Raw genomic sequence first — 21,710 nt, forward strand, 5'->3', positions numbered from 1 at the left:
AATTGGGTGGGGAAAAAATCAGGCTTTGGTTGTGCTATGTCATTCTAAGTACTTATCCCTTATGCAGCTCTTTTAGAACCGCTGTGCTAGGCATTAGCTAATTGCCAATGTCCTTAAGGGGGGAGGCAAGCGATATAAATAAGTAAGATAAAAGCTGTTACACACAAGTTACACTGACTTGGATTATAAAATAAACTTTATAATTAGTTCACCTATTTTGCTTACAGACTCAGCATACTACAGCTTAATACTAAATCCTTGCTTAATATAAACCTTTGAGAACAAGGAGGCATTGCAAAATCTCTTGCTCTTGTACTAATATGCAGCGTGAGCTTGAACTATAAAGTATTCTTTCAGTGTTTTGCTTTCTTCTTCAGTCAGGTCTGATCTATGCTGTATTAGTTTTTTTGCCAGCAGTTTGCATATATCTGCTGGCAGTGGATATCCGCTTGATGTTAAGCTACACAAAATTAAACTTTCTGTTTGATGGAAATCATTTCCCCAGACAAAACAAATATTTATTGGGTATGCATCAGCTGCAGAAATGGAAGTACTTCAGTGACCTTTTATTGCTTTTCTCTTGAAGTCCCAAAATCTGCTTGTAATGTCCTGTCTTGTGTCAGTGGAGCCTCTTGGGGTGGTGGCTGGATTACACTGACCAGTTAAGTGATATAAGCGCTTCACTGACATAGGAATATTGACAGAAAAAGTCTTGGCAAAACATGATGAATGTCTTTAGGGCCAGGGTCTTACAATCTACTTAGACTTGAGAAATGAGTTATATACTTTATTTTATAGATTAAAGGAGAAAATTTTCAATGCTCTAACTTATAATTTAGCTTTGAAATACTTACAAAGGTATATGCTTCCGCAGCAATATCTCTTTTCACTGTAGTAACTATATGCAAATCTGAAAAGGTATTCTTCTCTGTCTTATAACTAATTTTTTACATATTCATGCATGTGAATTAATACATGTTGGTGTTATCTGATACTAACCACCTGTTTAATTGACTATGGCATGAAATCTTTTGTGTTTCTCTTTAATAGCTGTCTGGACTGCAAGCCTTGGAGGCTGTATCCAACATAATTAGAGCAAAAGGCACATGTGTGAGACAGGGAAAGCTTCCCAGCAAAGATAGCAGAGAACTGACAGGTTTTTGCTGTTCTTATGTTATGCATAAGGTAAAAAAAGAAAAAAAAGACACCTCTGTTTTGAGGCAGGGGGGGAAGTTTGGTTGGTTTTTATGAGACATACTAGGTGGTTCATTTCTTGCAAGTTTGCAGCCTAAGTAAATGTTTCTGTTCTTCAGTTGTAGTGTATCTGTGGAAATACCATTACTTTATTACATAAAATGCACTCAGGATTTTTTAATACATATTTATTGACATGCGACCTATACAATTAAATTTAGTGAGGTTAAATTAAACAGATTCTTTTTACTATATTGCAGTAGACAGTAGAGTGGCTAGTTTCTGTTTATGGCTTGCGGAAATATTTTAAGTCATGTGAGATTTTATTTATCTTAATTTCATGCAAAGCTGACTGTTGGTGACAGAGGTACCGGTCTTTTCTTTTGTTAGTATTGGCCAGAGCTACATTTGAGGAAAGGGAGAGATTCATAATAGTACCACAGTACAAGATTTTTTGGCCGCTAGGGAAAAGTCAGGCTTACTGTGGGGAATAAGAACATGGGGGAAAAAACTTGGCAGCAGATAGTTTGTAGTGAGACTAGTGTAAGAATTATTGTGTAGTTTCGAAAGGTGAGCTGGGCTAATTATTCTATGAATTATATTACCCCTTTCTTATAAGAACCCTTTTCATACCCCTGCATACTGAACTTTGTCACCTCCTGACTTTGGTTATAATTCTGTAATTTACAATTATAGAAAAGAGGGATTCCTATTTGAACATTGTGTTGCACATCTCTTCTGGATTCAGATAAAGGTAGTGTCTTTATGACACAGGATCCTGGAAGGATTCTGTGAATTGTATACTTATGCCATACTACAGCACAAAGAGATGTTTGGGTAATATTTTATTTGAGGTAAGCACAAAAGGTCTGAAGATGAAGCAGTCTTATTATAGGACACAGTATTTGCTCCCTCTGGCCATTTATGTAGTTTGGAATGAACTAATGATGGAGGGGGGTGTGTTGGGTTTTTTGTTTGATTTTTTTTTTTTTTTTTTTGGCCATCTGTTTGCTAAGATGGACCAGGCTTTGGGTAGAAATTGTGACAACCTTTTTCAGGCAATAGGATTTTTGTATCTTTTTTAGATACCCACCTTAGTGTTGCAGTTTTTAATACTAGAGTTGTATAGATTCTTGGATGGATGCTTCTATACATACAGTTGATTCAATGAAATACCCACATAGTGGTAACAAGATTTATAAAGCTAGCTATTCCTAAAATGGTTTTGGTAAGTGGGTATTCATCATTTTCTGTTTGTTGCTCTGTTAGTAAAAGCCAAATCGTATTCTTAGAGAGAAGGGAATTTTTAAATATTATTTATATAAGTATTTCCTTCTAAAACAGTAGATTAAAAGGCCATAAAGCCATGAATGACTCTTATAAATGATCAACGTTCCCCCCAAATAAAAAATAATGAATTTTAATGGAAGCAGCTCTGATATTTTAAAGTACATATAAAATACTTTTTGTCCCTAATTAGCTTAGGTTTTATACCCTACACAGTATTTAATAGTTTAGTTTAAATTTGTTACAACCTTGTGTGCCTGAAAATCACATTGAATTATTAGATCACTCCACAGTTGTATCTCACTTCTTAGTGCCCATTTGATCCATGTCTCTTTCAACTCAACTGGTCTCAAATAATTTTTCTGTTATCTCTGTCCCGTGAATTTAATAAAACTGATTCTGAAATTATGATGCTTTTTTTTAACAATTTACTGAACTTAATTGATTTATCTTTTTTCTCCTCTCTCTTTTTTTTTTTTTCTCTGCTCTCTCCCCACCCACTTTTCTTTTTAAAGAAATCACTCAGGAAATGAAATAGCTTCAGCTTCCTTATTTCCTATTTTAAAATGTTTTTGGATCTGAATAACTGCTTATTTTAGTTTTGAAGATGTTTTGCCATGTGTAAATATATTTCATGTTAAACCTTGACTATAATGTTTTTGTACAGGCCTTGGATAAGAGCAACAGACTATCGGAAAAGGAACTTGCAGAAGCTGCAAGCAAGTGGGCAGCTGAAAAATCAGAGAAAGCCGATGAAAGCAATTTACCTGAAATAACAGAGTATGATGTAAGACAGGAGTATTAATCGATTTTAAAGTGTTACAACAATAGACTCTTGTTTTTCTGTACTCTCCTGAAAGGCACACTTTGTAACTTACCCCTGAATTCCTCTGCTTATGCTATTAAATGTTTGTTGAAAGGGAGCAAGAGGGAGCCTAAAGCCTTGTGATTGATTGATTGATTTATTTTAAAAAATACACAAAACCAGAGTAGGTTTTGTTAGTATAATTTGAATTCATGTTGAGCTACAACTGACAAAATAAAGCTCTAGCTCTCCCAGGGATTCTCCAAGGAACTCTTGCACTAGTGTAAGTATGTATGTCTACTGAACTCATTAAAATTAGCAAGGGACTTCTGAGTCAAAATACGAGTGTACATGTAAAACATAAGACTAGAAGAGAAACTGGTTTATTGAGTTCAGTTCCATGCCAAGTCAGTCTGCCATGTCATATATTCCTTTTCAGAAAGCAGTCGTCCTCTATATTAAAAATTCAGCTTTTGCCTTGGTACTGCAGTGGGTAGGTATTTTTCCCCCAGAAGCTTTATTTCATTAATAATCAACATTAATTAATGGACAGTCTATACTCATCTGTTCTTGCCCCTCCTTGTCTTCTATCCCTTGCTATACTGAAGTGTGATTATAGCCCTTTCCAGTCTTTGTTTTGTTATGCTGCTCTTGGATAGGATGTCTTTTTTGGATTCTGCTACGTTAGTGGAAGATGTATTTGTCATTTAAAACAAACCAAATGTCACACATTGTCTTTTTGTAAAATAGTATGTTTTAATTCTGTGATCATTTCATCTTCAACTATCACTTTGCTTCAACTTTAGAGGCACTCTTACAAAAACAGAATAGTGCCTACTTTACAAAGTCAAGTGTCTTAAACTTTATGATTAATGGGTTTGTATTTTATATTTGTTTGTAAATAATTTGAGGGAAAATAAAAGCATCTTGGGAAGCATCATATTTCCTCCTTGTATTTCACACTTGTGGATCCTAAGGGCTAGATTAGAGAAATAAACTCACTGGATCTGTATTTATTTGAACTTTTAAAGTCCTGTCCTTGATGTAACGGTTGAGTGCATCAACAGCTTCTTGATACTGGACAGGAGGATCCAGTTAGATGAATAAACTGTTCGTTTCCCTCCAGGAAAAAGAAATTTAAAAAAAAAGGGAGGGGGGAGGACAGGGTTAGAGTGAGGAAAAAGAAGCAGCAAACTGATCCAAGCATGAATACCATATGGAGGAGAACATATGTATGGACATTTCTGAGAGGTTGAGGAGAGTAACAGTGAAGAGAAGTGTCACTCCTGTTCTTGATGAAGGAAAGGTAATGCAAGTGGGCCATATGGAGAAGAGTTGTTTAAAGCTTTCTCTGTACCTCAGAGAAAATTGCAGTGGCAAAAAGATTCAAAATGAAGACAGACTCAAAATGAAACAATTGCAGTTGACTATGGCAGAGTCTGAGATGATTTATTGACTAAGAAAGTGTGCTGCAGGAATGTTAATGAAGGAGGTGAGGCATCTCATTCTGAGTCCTAGAAGAAAGGATACTTCTCATACCTGATACGTCTTAAGATTCTACACCTCTTTATTTTTGATAGTAGAAAATATTTTTATGCATCATCTTCAATTCTTAAATCTTATTTAAAAAAAATCACTACATTTTACAAATCTGTTCTATAATATTGGCTACAAATATGTTGTAGTAATTTCTTCTCTTTTTACATCTTCTATATAAACTCCTCGGAGTGGGAGTCTGTTTTCTTTGGAGCAGGGATACTGTCTTAATTTCTGTTTTAGAGGGAAGCTTATACAATTTTGGTACTTCAGGAAGATTTCTCATATCAGGAATCCTCTAAGCTCATGTTAGGTTTTGCTGTATTGTAGGTATCTCTGTTCCTTTAATATTAATCCTGAATGCTGCAAGAGTTCTTTCTGACAGCATTTTGATTTTGTCAATGGCTGTTTACCTTGGACTTTGTTACTTTTATCCTTTCCCAGAAAACTAATCCCGCTTTCATTGTGGATTTTTCTTGCTAGCTTGTGTTACAAGTATCACATAAAGTTCCTTCCTAGCGGAAGGGCAGGTAAATGTTACCTGACATCATTGTCTTACTGAGTCACAGGGTTTTTATGTTGTCATGTTTTCTACATGTTTAAAATCCATATTTCTCTATCTGTTAGATTGTAGCAATAATACTTCATTAACAGCCTTGATAAGCAAACTCATACCTAACTGAATGACTGTATTTGGGTTTTTATTTTTCTCTCACACTTTGAGGTTTTTATATTGTTCTCAAAACGCTGAATTTTTTGGTTTTTTAAGGCTGGATCTTCAGCTCCATTATACGCCGAACAAACAGAGGAAACAGAAACAAATATAACGGATAGTACGGAATTATATGAGGATGGCCAGCTTCTTGGCCGCTCAAAAGCCATTGCAACTAAGACAAAGGAGATTGAACAGGTGAGTCCTCCTGGCATTTTGTCACTGATACGGTACCTGTGTAATGGTTTGATCTGCTAGAAATACGTTGATTTATTTTTGCCTCATTCTTGGAGTGTAATATGAATGTAATCTGATTTCTTGAGATGATATGATAACATCTCCATCTATTTAATTCTGAAGAAGCATGGCATTTATCTGCACATGGGAATTAGTGGTAGTTTCTGTAACTTGCATGCAACACCTGCTGTTTTGCAAGCCAAGAAAACGACTGCTTCTTTGAATAGTTATTTTAAAATCAAATACAATACAGATAATTTCAAATGTAAATAAAAAGTAAGGCTTTGTGTGAGATCAAATTATCAAAAATTACTTTTACACTGTAATTTCCCTAAATATGTACAGTTTAGTATTGAATAGTAGAAGCTTCCTGTTGGGTTTTGTTGTTGTTGTTGTGTTGTAGTTTTTTGCCAGGTTTTTGTTTTGTTGGGTTTTTGTGTTTGTCTTTTTTTAAAATCAGCTTTGAATCTCGGTGCCTTTGTCATTCTCTGAAGATGAGGAGCCTTTAAGTTTTGCTTTGACTACAGTGTTTTATATTTGGATGAGGGAGCGATATTGTGTTCAAAATTTGTATTCTTTTCTCTTTTGTGTTGAGTACTGGGGGATTGATTTAATACAAAACAAGATTTCTATTACTCCTCTTGTAACATTGAATTTTTGAGGAGGTTCCATGGAAGTTTATTCATGTGTTAGTCTTTAAGATCATGTTACCTCGCAGTAAGGAAATTATCTGCAATAACCTTCAATTTCATTTGTCATAAACAATCAAAGAGTTTTATTTCCATATTTTTGTTACTTTAAATGGGGAGTTTGGAGATTTTTCTGACTTGATCTTTCTGACGTAAATGCAACTAGGCCCAACTCTGGAAATTGCATTTAAAGTTTATAATGTGGGCGGGAGAGAGAGATGACTTTTCATCAAACTTGCTCTGATTTACAGTGTTTTCAGTGTATGCCTGGGATGTGTGGAAGGGAAATATAGATCACTTTTCCTTCTCATGATTGCCTCATAATAACATGTTCAAGAAAATAGGTCTCTGGTCTTGTTCAAGATAAGCTTATGCTAGGTCTTCATTTTCCATCTTAATTCTAGCGGCCTTTGTTCTGTTGCCTGTGGGCCCATTTCCTGTACTGCAACACTGTTATTCCCTTTTTCTTGACACTTGAAAAACAACTTTCTTTTCAATTGTTCTTGTTTCTTTTTCTGGTTGGTTTGGGTTTTGGGTTTTTTTTTTTAAATGTTGACTTTGCATAACCATGTTCCTAGTGAGCATGGCTTTGCATGTGTGCTGGGCCTGGCTGGGATGGAGTTAACCAGAGCATGTTGTAACTATGAGGGTCATGATACGGTTTGTTTATCCCTGTGTGTCTGATCACCAGGTCGTACATGGCCTAAATAAGCTACTATCGAATGCATAAACTTCTGACTATTTAAAAATGACAAACTGGGGGGAAAAAAAAAAAAAAAAGACTAGGAGCAGATTTTTTTAAAAATAGCAATTGTGATTATTTAGCCTGATGCTGGTGAATCTGTGATTGGTTTCTTTCCCATAAAGATCTACCCCTCTGTCCTAAGGACAGGCTTATAGTGAAGACAGATGAAAATTTGGGCATAAAAAACAAATGTTGTTTTCAGTATGATCTAACATTATGTTTGGAAGAGTTTGCACTTATCTCTAAGGAAATCTGGATTATGTTCTGTAAAACAGAATACTTTTGGGAACTTAGCTCAGAGAAGCCTGAGGAATAACTTAAAAAGATTTGGATTTCATAGAACCAGTTTCTCCTGTTGTTTATTTAAATATTGAAGCTCTCAGCTTCTGCAGAATTAAAATTTAGAATGATATTGGAAGCATCTTCAGTACATTTTATTCAGCTGAACAAGATTTGTATTTTTTTTTATAAAATCAGGTACTGTGAATTTGTTGAGCTAGACAAGATATGTATTTAATCATTTCAACTTAAGATTGTAAAATGACCTATGTGTTTTTCAGATAAATGTTTAAAAGTAACTCCTGCTTCAGCAATAAAAAAAAAAAAAATCCAGAAAATTTATTGTTATGATAGTCCTGATGATTTTCATATTTGTGTAATACTGTGAATCTTCCTACTGTATATGGAAGCAGTCTCTCTGTAGACATTTGTACACTATTCCATTGACTTCGAGTTGTCAGCATCTAACAGTAAATTTGGTTTAATTCTGTGTGGCTTGAGTTCTCTGCCTTTGACAAGGAATGAGAGAGGGAGCAAAGAGTGGAACGGAAACTAAATTTGCAGTCCTGTGGTGAAAGGTTCTTTGGATGAACTTCTTAATTTATACTGGTTTTACTACTGTTTAACTGAAAGTATATTTCTGGGTTTTGCACAGTAAAATTAGTCCTTAACATGCAAATTTAATACTATCACTAGTCATGCTGTATTGTTTATGTAGATGTAACATTTAAATCTTAAAAGTGAACTGTAGGATATAATACACTTTAGGAATAGGAAGACTGACTTGATAATGAAGTACAGAATACATTTATAGGAAAGCTTTTATACAATTTCTTTCTGATTATGTCTTGAAGACTCAAATAACAGCAGAAAAGTTTTTCTTCTGCAGACTTTTTTTCCACTTCAGGTGTTTAAAATAGTTTCTGAATACCTAGTTTTAATGCATTATTTCTGAGATGTAATTTTGTGGAAGCATTACTAAAATAAAATACTTATGGCAAAGAGTTATGCTGCAACAATGGTGAAGCTGTAATCCTTCTGCAAAGCAAGATTCCTGAAAGACTGGTTTTCAGTCTTCACGGGACAGCTGTGAAATATTGAAGTATATTGAAGTATTAAAATTGAAGTATTTAAAAAAAAAAAAAAATAGACAGGGTAGAAATAACTTCTTGTGCCACTGGGTATGTGTCTGAGAATTGGTGAGGGTCCAGCTAGTGTTTGAGAAAGTGAGGCTTGATTAGAAGTCTTGACCCATCAGACCTCTTCTGCTTCTGTCTCTCAAGTTTTCCAGGTTTCTCTTGGAGCACCAGATGTAGTGATGTTCACTTTTCAGTCATATTTATTCTCATCCTGATTCCCAGATATTCTTGCTGTTCCAAATTCCTGATAAAGCCCTATTTGCTTTGTCCTCTCCATATCCATTTGTCTCCAAAGCTCCAACCAGGAAAAAGAGCAAAATTTTCCAAATATGTACTTCATAGTATGGTACTATTTCAGGTAAACCCAGAGGCAAAGAACTGTGCTGACAGAACATGTACAGTGTGTCGCAATGAGCAAATTCATTTCTGTACAGCAGAGAAACAGGCAGCCTGATGCCCTGGGCAGGAGAGGGGGGGTGGCAACTTGTGATATAGTCTGTTATTTCTCTTTAAGAAAAAAAAAAAAAACAACAAAAAAATCTTTTAAGCAGTTGAATGAAATATTCATACATATGTTCTGTTTAAATAAGTCCATCTCTGTATCTTATGTATTGCTCATATCACTCTTTTGTAAAGTTCCCTCTACCTTTCCTCTAAGTTACAATAACACAGTTGCCAAATTCAGAATTTTAAATGGAAGATGGTTGTAAATGGTCACTCTGGCTCATCAACAAAATATTTGTATATTATTTGTTTGATGGGGGACTTACTGCAAGCATTCATGTAAAATCATGTAATTTGAAGAAAAATAAAGTTCTTTGTGTGCTGACTATGACAGGGCAAAAACTGTCAAACAAGTGCTAGTTGCTGTTTGCAATATAGTGACTATCTTTTAAGAGTTTGCAGTTGCTTTCCAAATATTAACTGAAGCTGACATAAAGAGAGGAGAATAGAAGTTATGCTCGTGGATAAAGGCTCAGAAGAATCTGGACATTGTTTGAACAAAGCCAAGAATTATCTGTGTGACTCCAAACTAGAAAAACTCCAAAGCGTATGTTTGGTTTGAAGTCTGCCAATGTTACTTGGGAAGGAAGAACATGGTTGAAGATGTACAGGCACTTGAGAATATTGCTGAACCGGGACCACAGGTCCTGGAAGTCTCTGGTCTCATCTTTGAAATGACAAGCATAGTGACAGTGTCATAGGAACGTCCAGGTTGGATGGGACCTCACCTGGGCCAGTGTCCTCTTGAAACAGGGCCTTAGATCAGGTTATTCAGGGCTCTGTCAAGTTGGGTCTTGAATATTTCCAGTGAGGGAGACTCTGCTGTTTCTCTGGACAGCCTATTTCAGTGTTCCACTGCTCTCTGAGCTCAGCTGCCATCAGTCCTGCATGCTGTTCTCCAGAACATGCTTGCTTTCCACCAAGGACAAGGTTTCTGTTCCCTGCTCCTCTTGGCAGTTTCCTGTCCCCATCCTTCAACTGCAGAGTCCCAGCTCCTTGCTGGGCCCCCTGCTTTTGACCGGCCTCACCTGGGGAGGTGAGGGACCTGCTCCACCTGGAGTGGGCTCAGCTGCTGTCAGGGAAGGCTTGAGTTCCCAGGACCCGCTGGCTCTGCCACTTCATGGTTGGTAGAACAGGATCTTTCCTGGCACTTCTGCATGGCAGGTACTGGGAAAACTGATCCCTTCCATCTTGGTGCATCTTCTTTTCCATCTTTGTACCTCTTTGCGCTGACTGAAAATTCTGTAGCATTAATGTGTGTCTTATGTTTTAATATGTTCTGTGAAGTAGGATCTAGATCCGTGATGTGGCTTTTGATGTTCTATTTGCAAGCAATCAGAAACTTTGGAGATTTTTTAAAAGCAAAACCAGTGAGGCAATTAGCTTTCTGGTTGGGTTTGGTGGTGTTTTTTTTCCTTTTTTTTGGAGCTAAGTGTTTCCTTATGCCTTTGAACATGCCTTTCTCTCTTTCCTCCACAATTATAATTTTGAAATTTAGTGGTGTTATATGTTGTCTGAACACGGTGGAGTAGAAGTCCATTAAATAGGTATTTAAAAAAATTGGTCTGGGTACTTGAGAATAGGGTCGTAGCAGAGAATTTTGCATTAGCACATCAAGGTCAATGAATATTCATAGGTTGCTGATGTAACAATTTCATGTACTTTTTTATACTTTTGCATTTAATAACATGCAATATACATTATTGTTTTGGATTTGTTTAGTTTCTGTTTCTATATAGTTAAGGATCAGCATATGCTTTTAGCAAATAGTGCTGAAGTGTGGGTTTTTTTCAGAAGTGATGACAAATATGTCCCTGGTGTTAAATTCACAGTTGGAGCAATTCAGCGTCAGTGTTACACAAAAGGCTATCTCTTTGTTGTTCCTTTAAGAGCATGAGTAGCAGGGATTCTTGAAATGTCTTATCTTGTCTAGACATCAAGTCTGCAACACTGTATTAATTAGTCCATTATTATGTGTCCAGTTTCTTAAATGTTGTGTATGCGAGTTGAAGTGACATGGGTTACCTCTGAAAATCTATTATTTTCTGAAGACAAATTTTGCCAAATGAGCCAAGTTCCTTCCTTGATTTTGGCAAAAAATCAAACCTCTAAGTTTCTGAATGAGATTTGACACTCAGACCTCAATTTGTCTATTAGCACGGAGCTCTGGCATCTAAGAGGGAAGCGTAGGAATTAATGCATTCATGAATGCTTTTTTTTCTTAATGGAATTACTGGCTGACTGGATGCTCGCAGTTCAACAATATTTTTAAACGTTCAGCAGAATAATATTTTTAAGTGTTCAAACATTTGGATTAATTGCCTGTTTACTTGACCTCCTAAATTAATATTACTTGTTAACAGCCCTCAGTAGTATTAATGAACTGTTACCCTTATTGGACAGCCACCTTGCTGGAAGATGCTGCAAATCACAGATTTTTTTTTTCTACAGCTTGCATTTGAAACTTCATAGATATGGTGCATAGAAAGAAGAAAAAACAGGTGTGCAGCTGGGTCAACAGGCTGTCCAGATCCTGTTTCCAGATCTGCTGTCTAACTGCTTTTCATTTTTAGGTAAATTACTTAATCTCTAGCCTAGAAGTTGCAGTTCAGTAAGAAAAACAGTTAGGTTTTAGCAGTTGTAGTGTGTGTAGTTTCAGAAGAACTGTGTCTTGTTCTCCTTCTTTGTCAGATCTCTTGTTCTGGTAAGATCTATATAACAATAACTGAATTGTCTTTGTCTGCATTTAACACTTTTTAATGGGACTCTGTTCTCTGGAGGTCCTGCTCTGAGAGAAGACTGACAGCTCACAAAGTGAAACTTTACATTGCGAGGATTTAGGTAAACTTTTGGTTTTAATATGAGACCATAAAGAAAACATACAGGCATTTCTGTCATGATAAAACAGTTACAGTTTATTTAATGTATGGAAGTATACTTCATGCCTTCCTCCCCACCCTGTCTCATGTTCATTGCTAGTTTTGTTTTGCTTCAAAGTGCTTCAGCGGTGTAAAGGTGGAAGAGGATGTAAATATGAGGTAGCTTCCACATCTTGGCTAGGAATGAGCTAATGAGAAACTGTGGTAAGTATATCAGAAAAATTTCCTAAGTTCTGGATATGTTAGATTAAACATTTAAGTTTTAGCAGGTGTAGTAAAATACAGAAATGAATAAATTAGACTAATGGGAATCCAGGAAGGAATGGAGGCTGTCAAAGCTGGCCGTGGATGTACCTTTTCTTTTGACTTCAGCTGAGCCAGGGAAACAGGTTACCGTTTCCTTAGATTAGCTTGTTGGTCTGCTTGTGCTATTGCTCATTTCAGGCAAAATTATCTAGGTTAGAAAAAATCCCCTAATTAAAATATGAGTTAAGAGGTAGGTAAGTTAAGTGAAGCTGAGGGAACTGGAACAGTAGCTAGAGAACACATTAAAGGATTATTTCTGATTATGGATGAGGTCAGACATGCTTTGTTTCTGATGGGAGTAGACCAGACAAGAGTAACAGGCCAGATGAGAGTAAAAGATGGGGAAGCTGTAGATTTTGGTTCCCTCCTAGCTTTTCTGTCATCCTTTAAGCCTTGTGTACTTAATACACAGTAGCAAGGCCTTAATGATGAATTCATCATCATCAGTCTAATTTGAGTGGTAGCATAGTATGTATCATGCATCCTCTGAGCTTATGTTTATTTTATTTAAATGTAAGATGTAATTAAGTGTGTTAATTTATTTTTTCCTAATCAAGAAAACATTTGTCTCAGGTTTTGGTATTTTGCCTTAGGCTTCTCAGAAAAATTGATGACAATTCCTTTACTTAATGATACCATCTGCCTATGATCTTGTTTCATCCTCTTGCGATTTATTAGTTTGCTTGTGTCAGTACCACCCTCCTTATATACAAGGCAAGTAATTTGTTATTTTTTACACATTCTTAGGCCCTTTTTCTTCCATATTAATTCTCACTTACTGATTTTTCTACTATCTTTTAAGGAGGCCTAGAATAAATATTAATTTTTACCATTGCAAAATTGAATCAATTAAGTTGTTATGCTTCTTTGCATCTTTATAGTTCACACTTGCCTTAAGTTTTCTTTGTGCTGCAATCTTTCAATTTTCTGAATCCAAGCTGTTTGTTACAAGTCTGCGTTTTCACATTTATTGGGGCTGCAAGATGGAGAACATAAAAGCTTTTGGTCAGTATTCTCATAGTATCATTGATTCTCCTTACAAATACATTGATTTAAAGCAGGATACTTTTCAAAGGATGTGAAAAATTCAGCTACTTTCCTCTTCTTGTGTTCGGGTCGCCATGCTTTACAAGTTGCAGTCCTTCACTATCCATTTTTTTAGCTGTGTTCTCTTCCCTTTCCATGGACATTAATGGGTTATTTGGTATATACTGTAGTGTTCGTAATTACAAACTGCTGCATATGCAAAATCAGTGCAACTCACTCATTTTACTTCAGCACCTGAAGGTATAGTTTAATAAGGAAATATATTACCACATTTCAGCTTCTTGCCAGCAGCTTTTTTCATTGGAAAGCTGATAAAAAAGTGAGTGTTACTTAATATGCAACACTCACAGAGCGATACTTTTAAAAGAACTTAACACCATAAATGTACGCGTGTATACAGTAACAGTAGTGTATTTTCATTCTGAGAGAGACTCAAATAAATTAGATAGAATTCACCTTTAGTTTTCTGTCATTATCTATCTGTGGAAGATTTTGTGTGTGACAGTTTATTTTGCCGTATGTTTTTTTTTTAACGTAAGAGGTTTTGGCCTGTGCTAAGTACATTATTTTGAACTTGGTGAGTGCTGGGGACCTGACCCATTGACAAATCTAGTCGTTGATATAGTTTTTTATGTAGTGGTGCTTCATTTATGTGACCAAGCAGGACTGCGGATTCCAGATCTCAAATAGGACTGTTTGCTTGCAGACAGTCTTACAGGGGATTATTTACAGATGTTACAATTTCATGGTAGATCTCTGGAAGACTTAAATGAGAGAGTGTTAGTAGTTACGTACATGATAAAATTGCTGAACTTAATTAAAACCAAAGAAAATGTGAAAGAAGGTTGTACCTGTTTCACTCAGCACCCAGCTGTTCAAATCTGAAAGACGAGATCACTTCTTGGGCCGATAAAGTGAAAATCTAAGGAGTTGTGCATTAAATAGTATTTTTTCAATCAACAGCTAGCAGTGATTGCTTGATTTAAAATTTCTTGTTCTGTCATGAGAAACTAGAAGAACTTAACAACAGGATGAAAGAAGACTTGGAAACTATAATACTGAGTAGACTAGGAAGAAGAAAGATTTGTTTCAAGAGATGATGAGTGCAAACAGGATTGGAAAAGGCGTTAGGAAGAGAAGAAACTCTCTAAAAATGTGTGGGCCTTGATATATAATTAGGAACTAATTATGAGAAATTGCCTGCTGAAAAAACTGTCAGAAGTTAAGATGCTTGGAAGGATAAGCAGAACTGACGCTGGTGAGCCTCCTGAGAAAGCTGAAGGACAAAAAGCAGAAATGGTGAATAGTCTGAGCCTTGGTAAAGCAGTAGTTTCTGTGGGGGTGAGGGTTATTGTTTTTGGGGGTGGGGGGGATGTTGTTGGTGGCGGGGTTTTGTTGTTGTTGGTTTTAATAACTTTAATTTAGAAGATAGAGAGAGCCTCCTCTTCAGCTTTGTCTCCAGCTTATGTTTGCTTTAACAGAAGGTCATTGGTGGACTTGAGAGGTGGTTTTAGCAGTGTTGTTTGATTTTATTTTTTAACTGTTTTAAGGTTGGAAGATAAAATTTTCTCTTACTTGGCTCAGTGCACTGAGGCTTAACTTTCAACTAAGTTTCAAAGTACAAGTTTCAGCTTTTTAGTGTTTTCTCTTTTTATAACCTAGCGTCTCTTGAAGAAGGCATCTTGAATTTTGGATCAATATTTCAGCACTGCTGCTGGTGGAACCTGCTGCTTCCTGGACTGAAACAGAATGAGAATAGGATCAGTCCCATATACCTAATAATTAGATCCAGAAATTCAAATTGCCTCAGAAATGGCCCCAGCTCAAAGAACTACTGGGGGGCATCTATTCTGCCCCCCCTTCCCAGCACTAATTTCACATCAGCTCTATCAGTATTTCCGATACAGTCTGACCGTTGATCTTCTGAAAGACTTAGAGATGAAACAGGAATTTGGCATTTGGAAAGCAAACAAATTATTTAAAATAGCTGCAATTTACAGAGGACTGTTCTATGTTCTTTGTTCAAATTATTTTGAGTGCATATAGTATTTTTATAGGTTTGTATCTTAAAAGCTTGGCATAGAAAGTGTTCATTTGCTCTGACCTTTAAAATATAAGGTAATCTTCTAGTTTTTTTCATGTGTTTTTTTTATTTTTAGAAAGATAATTCCAAAAGGCATCAGAATTGGGAACTTAGTTTCCTAAATGATATGGGGGAAAAAAATTTGTTGCATAAGTTGCTTATGCATGTGCTTCTTCTGTAAGTTAAGATTATAAAAACATTATATTTTTATCTTTGGGTATAAATGGCTAATGCACATCATCATTCATCACTGACCCATAAGGATCACTTTCCTGTTTTGACTCTTATTTGCACTGATGTTGTGTCTTTCAGTCCTCAGTGGTTGTCTGGACATACACTAGTATGGATATCACAACTTTTGATGGCATGCTTCACAAAATCTGGCAGAAAAACAAGGGCCAAGATTCCCCACAGGACAGAGGTTATAGTGTGCCTGTTTTTAGCTTGGTACTTTAAATTTGAAAGGCTGATTAGAGTCAACTTGACTTATAAAATCACAGAAGTTGAATACTGACAAAATCAATTGGGTCATGTTGTTCATGGTTCTTTAGCTTCTCATGCTTCTTGAGAAGGACTGTTTATACATTATTTATACAGTATTGCTCTGAATGGCACTAATAATCTTTAATACATGGGTTTGATACTGTTTCTCCATGGTTTAATTGGCCTGCTAGCAATCTTTCCCCCTCTCCTGCCCCCCAGATAGCTTAAATATTCAGTTTCATTACAACATGAAATGTTGTACTTAGAGGGATACTGTGTGTACTTGCTTGACCATAATTACTCCCCACAAGCAATTCACCACCTTAGTGCAGCAGATAATTTATATATTAACTTTTTTGGTCACGTGCTACCTAAATAAAAAAATCTCCACATAAGCATTTTTAAACACAAAATCAGAATAGATTAGGGTATGCTGACACAAGCTTTTCAGTGATCATCTTCAACTGGAAATTTTCCCAGTTTATTGCTTTTTTTTTTTTTTAACTTGGCTGCTTGGAGAAACTAGCTTATGCAATTACAGAGTATCTGTGCTGTGTATCTCTTGACTCTATTGTCAGGTTTCAACTAAATTCAATTTAGGCATAAACCAAGATGATTAGTTGCTACAAGCTTTATGAAAATAGGCAGTAGCAGAAACTACAAGTTCAGTGGAGAAAGATCATAATATGATTGCATCTCATTAGAGATCAGAAAGTTCCCTTAAGCAAGTGCTGTGGTTGTTTTCAAAAACGAAACAAAAAAGTAACTTGTACCATTCCAGGCCTCAGCTGCACATTACGAAGAGTTTGGTGGCAACCATACTTTAAGAAATTACATCCCTGTGCTGTACTGTCCTCTGCGCTGGCACAGAAGTCTTTGTGCAGCCTGGCTATGCATCAGATCAGGAAAAAGAATGAAAAGTTTGCAGGTATTTATTTAACCAGTTCTCTTATTCACAGCGTGGTTCTTTAAATGTGCCTGCTGCCACAAGTGAGTACCCACGCTGCGTTGTGTGTCAAGCCACTACCATCTCTGTACATTTAGTAGCTTGAAAGCACTGCCTTAGGCACTCAAAGTTATTTAATCATCAGGCAGAAATCTATAGAAAACGATAGTCTTTGGTAGTCTGGGCATTTGTATAGTAACTGTTTCCCTTTTGTCATAGGAAAGGTAAAACTTTTTAAAATATTTCTATCTAAAGCTGCCGTGACCAGAATTCTCTTCTTCCTCTAGGATACCTCACCATCTTCTAACTTCAGTAGCCTTGGTTCTACATGTTTTGGAGAATTTACTCATTTGGGAACACTAGTGCATCAGTAGCCACCCTTATAACAGCTTCTTCTAGCTGGCTTGTTGGAGCCGAACTTTGATCTAGGTATGAACCAAGCTGGTACCCAGCTGCTCTAGCCCCTGAAGTTCTTGAGTATATCTTGAGAGAAAAGAACAGTCACAATAACCAGTGTTTTTGGTAGAGAGATGGCTCAGTTTTGTGAACTAAATGGTCCCTTTAAATTAAAACTCTAACCTCTTACAGTTCATTAAAATATTCGCACTTTTAGGAAAATGAGGATCAAGAAGTTTCTGAATGGTTTATATATTTATTGCCTGTCAGCTAATGTGATGAAGAACTGGAAGTGTGCAACTATAGAGAAATGTTCACACGCCAAGGCACAACTCACTGTGAAGTAAAGCAGAATGCCCTTTTGAATGCATCTGCTACCTGCCACTGAAATGAAAGTTGCAACAAACATCAGACTGTTATGGTTTAAGATAAAGATGTCTCTGTTCATTTGGGGGAACCTGTGAGCTGGATGCAGCATCCTCGAAACCTGTAATTAGATTACTTCTACTGGTGGGGCAGTCTCACCCATAGCTCTCCCAGCAAGGGGATGGAGACCGTACCTTCACCAGCTCTTGGCAACGACTGGTGCACCTCTCCAGCCCCGACAAAAGTTCAGGTTTTTTCACACCGTTGAGAGAAACTAGTGTAGGAAGGCATGTGAATATCAAGTTAGGAATCTTCCTGTCAAAGTTCCTTCGCTATGGAGAGAGGTGGACCATGCAAAAGGGAAGATGCCAGGAGGACTGGATGCAGGAGAGGATCTAGAAGGCAGGGGGCAAAAGGACGCAAGAGTTTCTGAGGAAGAGGTGGAGTGGAACTATGTCTGGGTGAGGGATGAGATGACCTCTGAATTGCAGGGTGGAAGAAATCTGGTAGAGATGAAAGGATTTGTGGTGACAGGAGAGGTAGGGTTGCGAATTGGGAGTGTGGGAAGCAATGAACGAGGGTGGAACTTTTTTCAACTGCAGTTGAAAAAAGATGATTTGTGCCAAGATCAGGAACTGCAGCCAAGACGGTGGGGAAAAGAAAGAGATGGGGAACAAGAGGAACATGGGTGGAGATGGGAATTAATTCCTCAGGAGCTCTGAAGCCTATGGGCAAATGCAGTGGAGTTTCTCCCTGGCTGGAGGGTGGAGACACTACATCATGCAAGAAAACTCATTGCTATTTCTGGTGCCAGAAACAAGTGGGGAGCAGTCAGGTGCTTCCAGCTTGGTGTCTTCCCCTCTGGATGCCCTCGAGGTGTCTGCAGGAAGCTACAATTGTGAGGCAGGAAATGCAGCGTTCCTGCATCGAGTACCTGAAATTGCTTACTGAAGAATTTGATAAACATGTCAGTCACTGCTGATTGTTCTGTTGTCCGTTTGGTTCACTTTACTGTATTTCTCATCAAATAAAGATAAAAACAATATGAATATTGTTTTTAATGAAACTATTAATGTGCTTACCCAAGAGTAGGTCTAGCCATAACTCAAAAATGCCCTGATTAATTTTTAAATACTTTTTGGTGGTTTGGGTTTTTTTTTTTTTTAAGTTTTTCTCAGATTTACTATTGGGCATAACTGCAACTTGCTGTACAGTTTTCCTTCTTCTTACATTGCTGTGTAGGATGTTTCCTGGCAACTATGTTTCTGCTAAATCAGAAGCAAAGATAAACTCTGAGATTGTTTCCTGTTTCACTGAGGTCAGTTAATACTTTTTTTGCCTTTGATTTTGCCAGTAACAGGATACCTAAATGTTTAGCTCTGAGCTCTGGAAAGCTCCGACTCACCCATGATTTGGTTTGGGCTATTGGTTTCTTGAGCCCACGTATAAGTGATTTGTGCTTTTAGTAACACAGTGAAATGTTTCATTATACATACAACAAAATTATTGGTCTTGTTATTCTTCTTATTCCTTTTGGATCGAGAATTACATCTGCATTCCAAATGTGACAATTATAATCTGTACTCTAGTAAATATACAGTTAAATGATTGTAGTATTGAGTCATTAACATACCTAATCCAGATGTGATTAATCTAAAATTGCAAATTTATATGTGATTTGATAAGACAGACTTCTAAAAAATTACTTAAACACAGTATGCATTCTTGGTGTGTGAATTTTCTACATCATTTGTCAGCCAGTATTTGGGGAATGGGGGGTGGTCAAAAAAAATCCTGAGTTTAAAGTAATTATATGGTCTCTCATGACCCAGATAAGTTACCAAAGAAACTCTGTTTTAGGAGTGTTCTTTTCTATTTTAAGCAGGGTGGGCTTTTTGCTACCAAGAAAAACATGCATCATTATAATGAGCTGGCTCTGGAGCCTTTTAATTTGTGTAGGTGTTACTCATGTCATAGTAAGCAGCTGAAGCAGTGATTCTGAAGAGAAATATCTCATCTACTGTAAAGATTATTCTCTCCTTGTTAATTTATATTGATCCAAATACATTTTTTGCTGATGGGAGAAATGTAATTTTTGCATGTAGGTATTTCTGACAGTGCAATGAAAATGTAGGGCAACTCCTTGCTTGTCTTAGACCTGTGCTATACATTGAGGACTTCCGAGAACATAACCTTTGCTTTGCAACACAAGCCTCTTTCTTTAGTCTGCATATGGACTGGTTTGTTCACTTTTTCGAATCATGACATTTATCATAAAAAATGATCCTTCCTCCTTTAGGAAAAGCAGGATTTGATCGTTATAACGCTTTTGTTAAAAACTATACTGGTTGTTTTTGAAAGTCTAGTGCCTTTATAGTAACATGGCTCGTGTCTTACTTCTTTCTCTTCAGTCTGTTGCTGTTTGACTAAGTGTTTCTGTACAGAAAGACTAAGTATTCTTGAAAAATATATGTGCATATTGCTAAAGAGTTATATTAAGATATGCAGAGGTCTGTTAGGGATAAAATGATGAGCTTGGTTTTGTCTGTTGTGGATCAACTAAGATTTTAAGAGGCAAGGTACATGTTAACTGAGTCTGAATACTCAATGTCTTATGTCAGGTAAGGTTTTATACATATAAGGGTACAAGCTTTCATTGGTATGCTTGCAGGTCATTTCAATATGAATTGCTCAGCACGTACGTGTAACATGTAAGCAAATAGCTTTTTACTGTATTCCTTAAAGCTACTGTATTATATATGTAAAATTAAAGCTCTGAAAGAACATGTGTGCATATGTCTATAATGTAACAGTAAGTAGTGTTTATTTCTGTTCTTTAAATAATGTTTCCATTTAGTTATGAAATGTACCTTTTCTTTATGTTTTTTGCATTTGGTAGAAATGCATGAAATGTAAATTCATTTATGCCACAAGGTAGTACAAAGATGCTTAGATAATTCAGTTGATGTGAAATATTTTTTCAATGAATTTCTGTTTTTTCAGAGAGCTAGGTTATATGAGAACTTGAGTGGAGACTTGCTGGGGGAACGGGGAAGACTTGGATAAAATTGTGGTGGCAGAAGTGAAGGTAGTCAGAGGTAGTAGTGATTCCTTTATTATGTATGTGTTGGCCAACTGCATTGTCATTGGAGCAGGAAGAATGACTTGGCTTTGTCCACAGTGTAGTTTGCTGAGCAATGCAGAACTAAGGAGAAGAAAGAAAAGAGGCGAACAAGTGAAAGAGAGGTTAATACTGAATTGGGGTAAGATTAAGTGAGTCAGTGGGTCCTATTAAAACTAAGCAATAGTTCTAAGATCTGGTCTCGGTGCATTGCAGCCAACAAATGGAAAGTGTTAGTCGTATTTCTTCATTAAGAGTGTAAGCAACTGACTGACCCTGTAGAAGGCAACTTTGTCGTCTTTTTCTTTTTTTAATGAAACAGTTCCTGTTATCATTCTACACAGTCCACAGTACTATTAAATAAATGAAATAATCCTTTGTTTAGCATGTAAATCAATTCTTTGTGGATACTAATCCTTGAAATAACAAAATATCTTACCTGCTGATTTGCAAATGGAAAGTCTGCAATGTTTATACCCTCATGTGATTTAAAAAAAAAAAAGGAAAAAAAGCCCACTGGAATTTCTAAATGAAATGAGAAAATGTCATTCATTTTCATTGTGTTTTTTATTTAATTTGGCTTGCTCGGTTCTAAATAATTAATTTTTTTTCCTCGTTTAATTCTGTTTCCAGACAGTGTCGTTCAGCCAGCTCTTTACTAGCATGAACTGTTTTGGGTTTGTTTTTTTAAAAAAAAAAAAAAAGTTCTGGAAGGCTGCATGAAGTGAGGAATGCCTTATTTTTCAGGATATGTTTGTACGAATAACCCCTGTCTATTCTGTATCTTTGAGAGCACATGGTAATCTAGTATGAACTAAGGTTAAAAGGTAAATGGCATGGTACCGTTTCTTTTGGCTATTCCATTAAAGTGTTTGACCTTTAGCAACCTATTTTTATCTTAGGCAGTAAACTGTTTAGTTCTGCTTATCAAAAGAGACTTCACTGCTCTCTTTCCA

General features: G+C 36.5%; 1 protein-coding gene across 3 annotated transcripts in view; it reads left to right on the forward strand.

Annotated features, from left to right (window-relative positions):
• The window catches only part of PPHLN1 (periphilin 1), a 69,097-nt gene that overhangs the window by 34,021 nt on the left and 13,366 nt on the right, over positions 1-21,710 (forward strand). For all 3 annotated transcript variants that reach the window (XM_075704770.1, XM_075704788.1, XM_075704779.1), the window contains exons 8-9: positions 3,149-3,268; positions 5,592-5,732. In XM_075704770.1, the coding sequence (XP_075560885.1) occupies positions 3,149-3,268; positions 5,592-5,732 (261 nt within the window). The remainder of the gene's footprint in view (positions 1-3,148; positions 3,269-5,591; positions 5,733-21,710) is intronic.

Source organism: Pelecanus crispus, chromosome 1 (genome assembly GCF_030463565.1).
Source record: "Pelecanus crispus isolate bPelCri1 chromosome 1, bPelCri1.pri, whole genome shotgun sequence".
In the NCBI taxonomy this organism is placed as follows: Eukaryota; Metazoa; Chordata; class Aves; order Pelecaniformes; family Pelecanidae; genus Pelecanus; species Pelecanus crispus.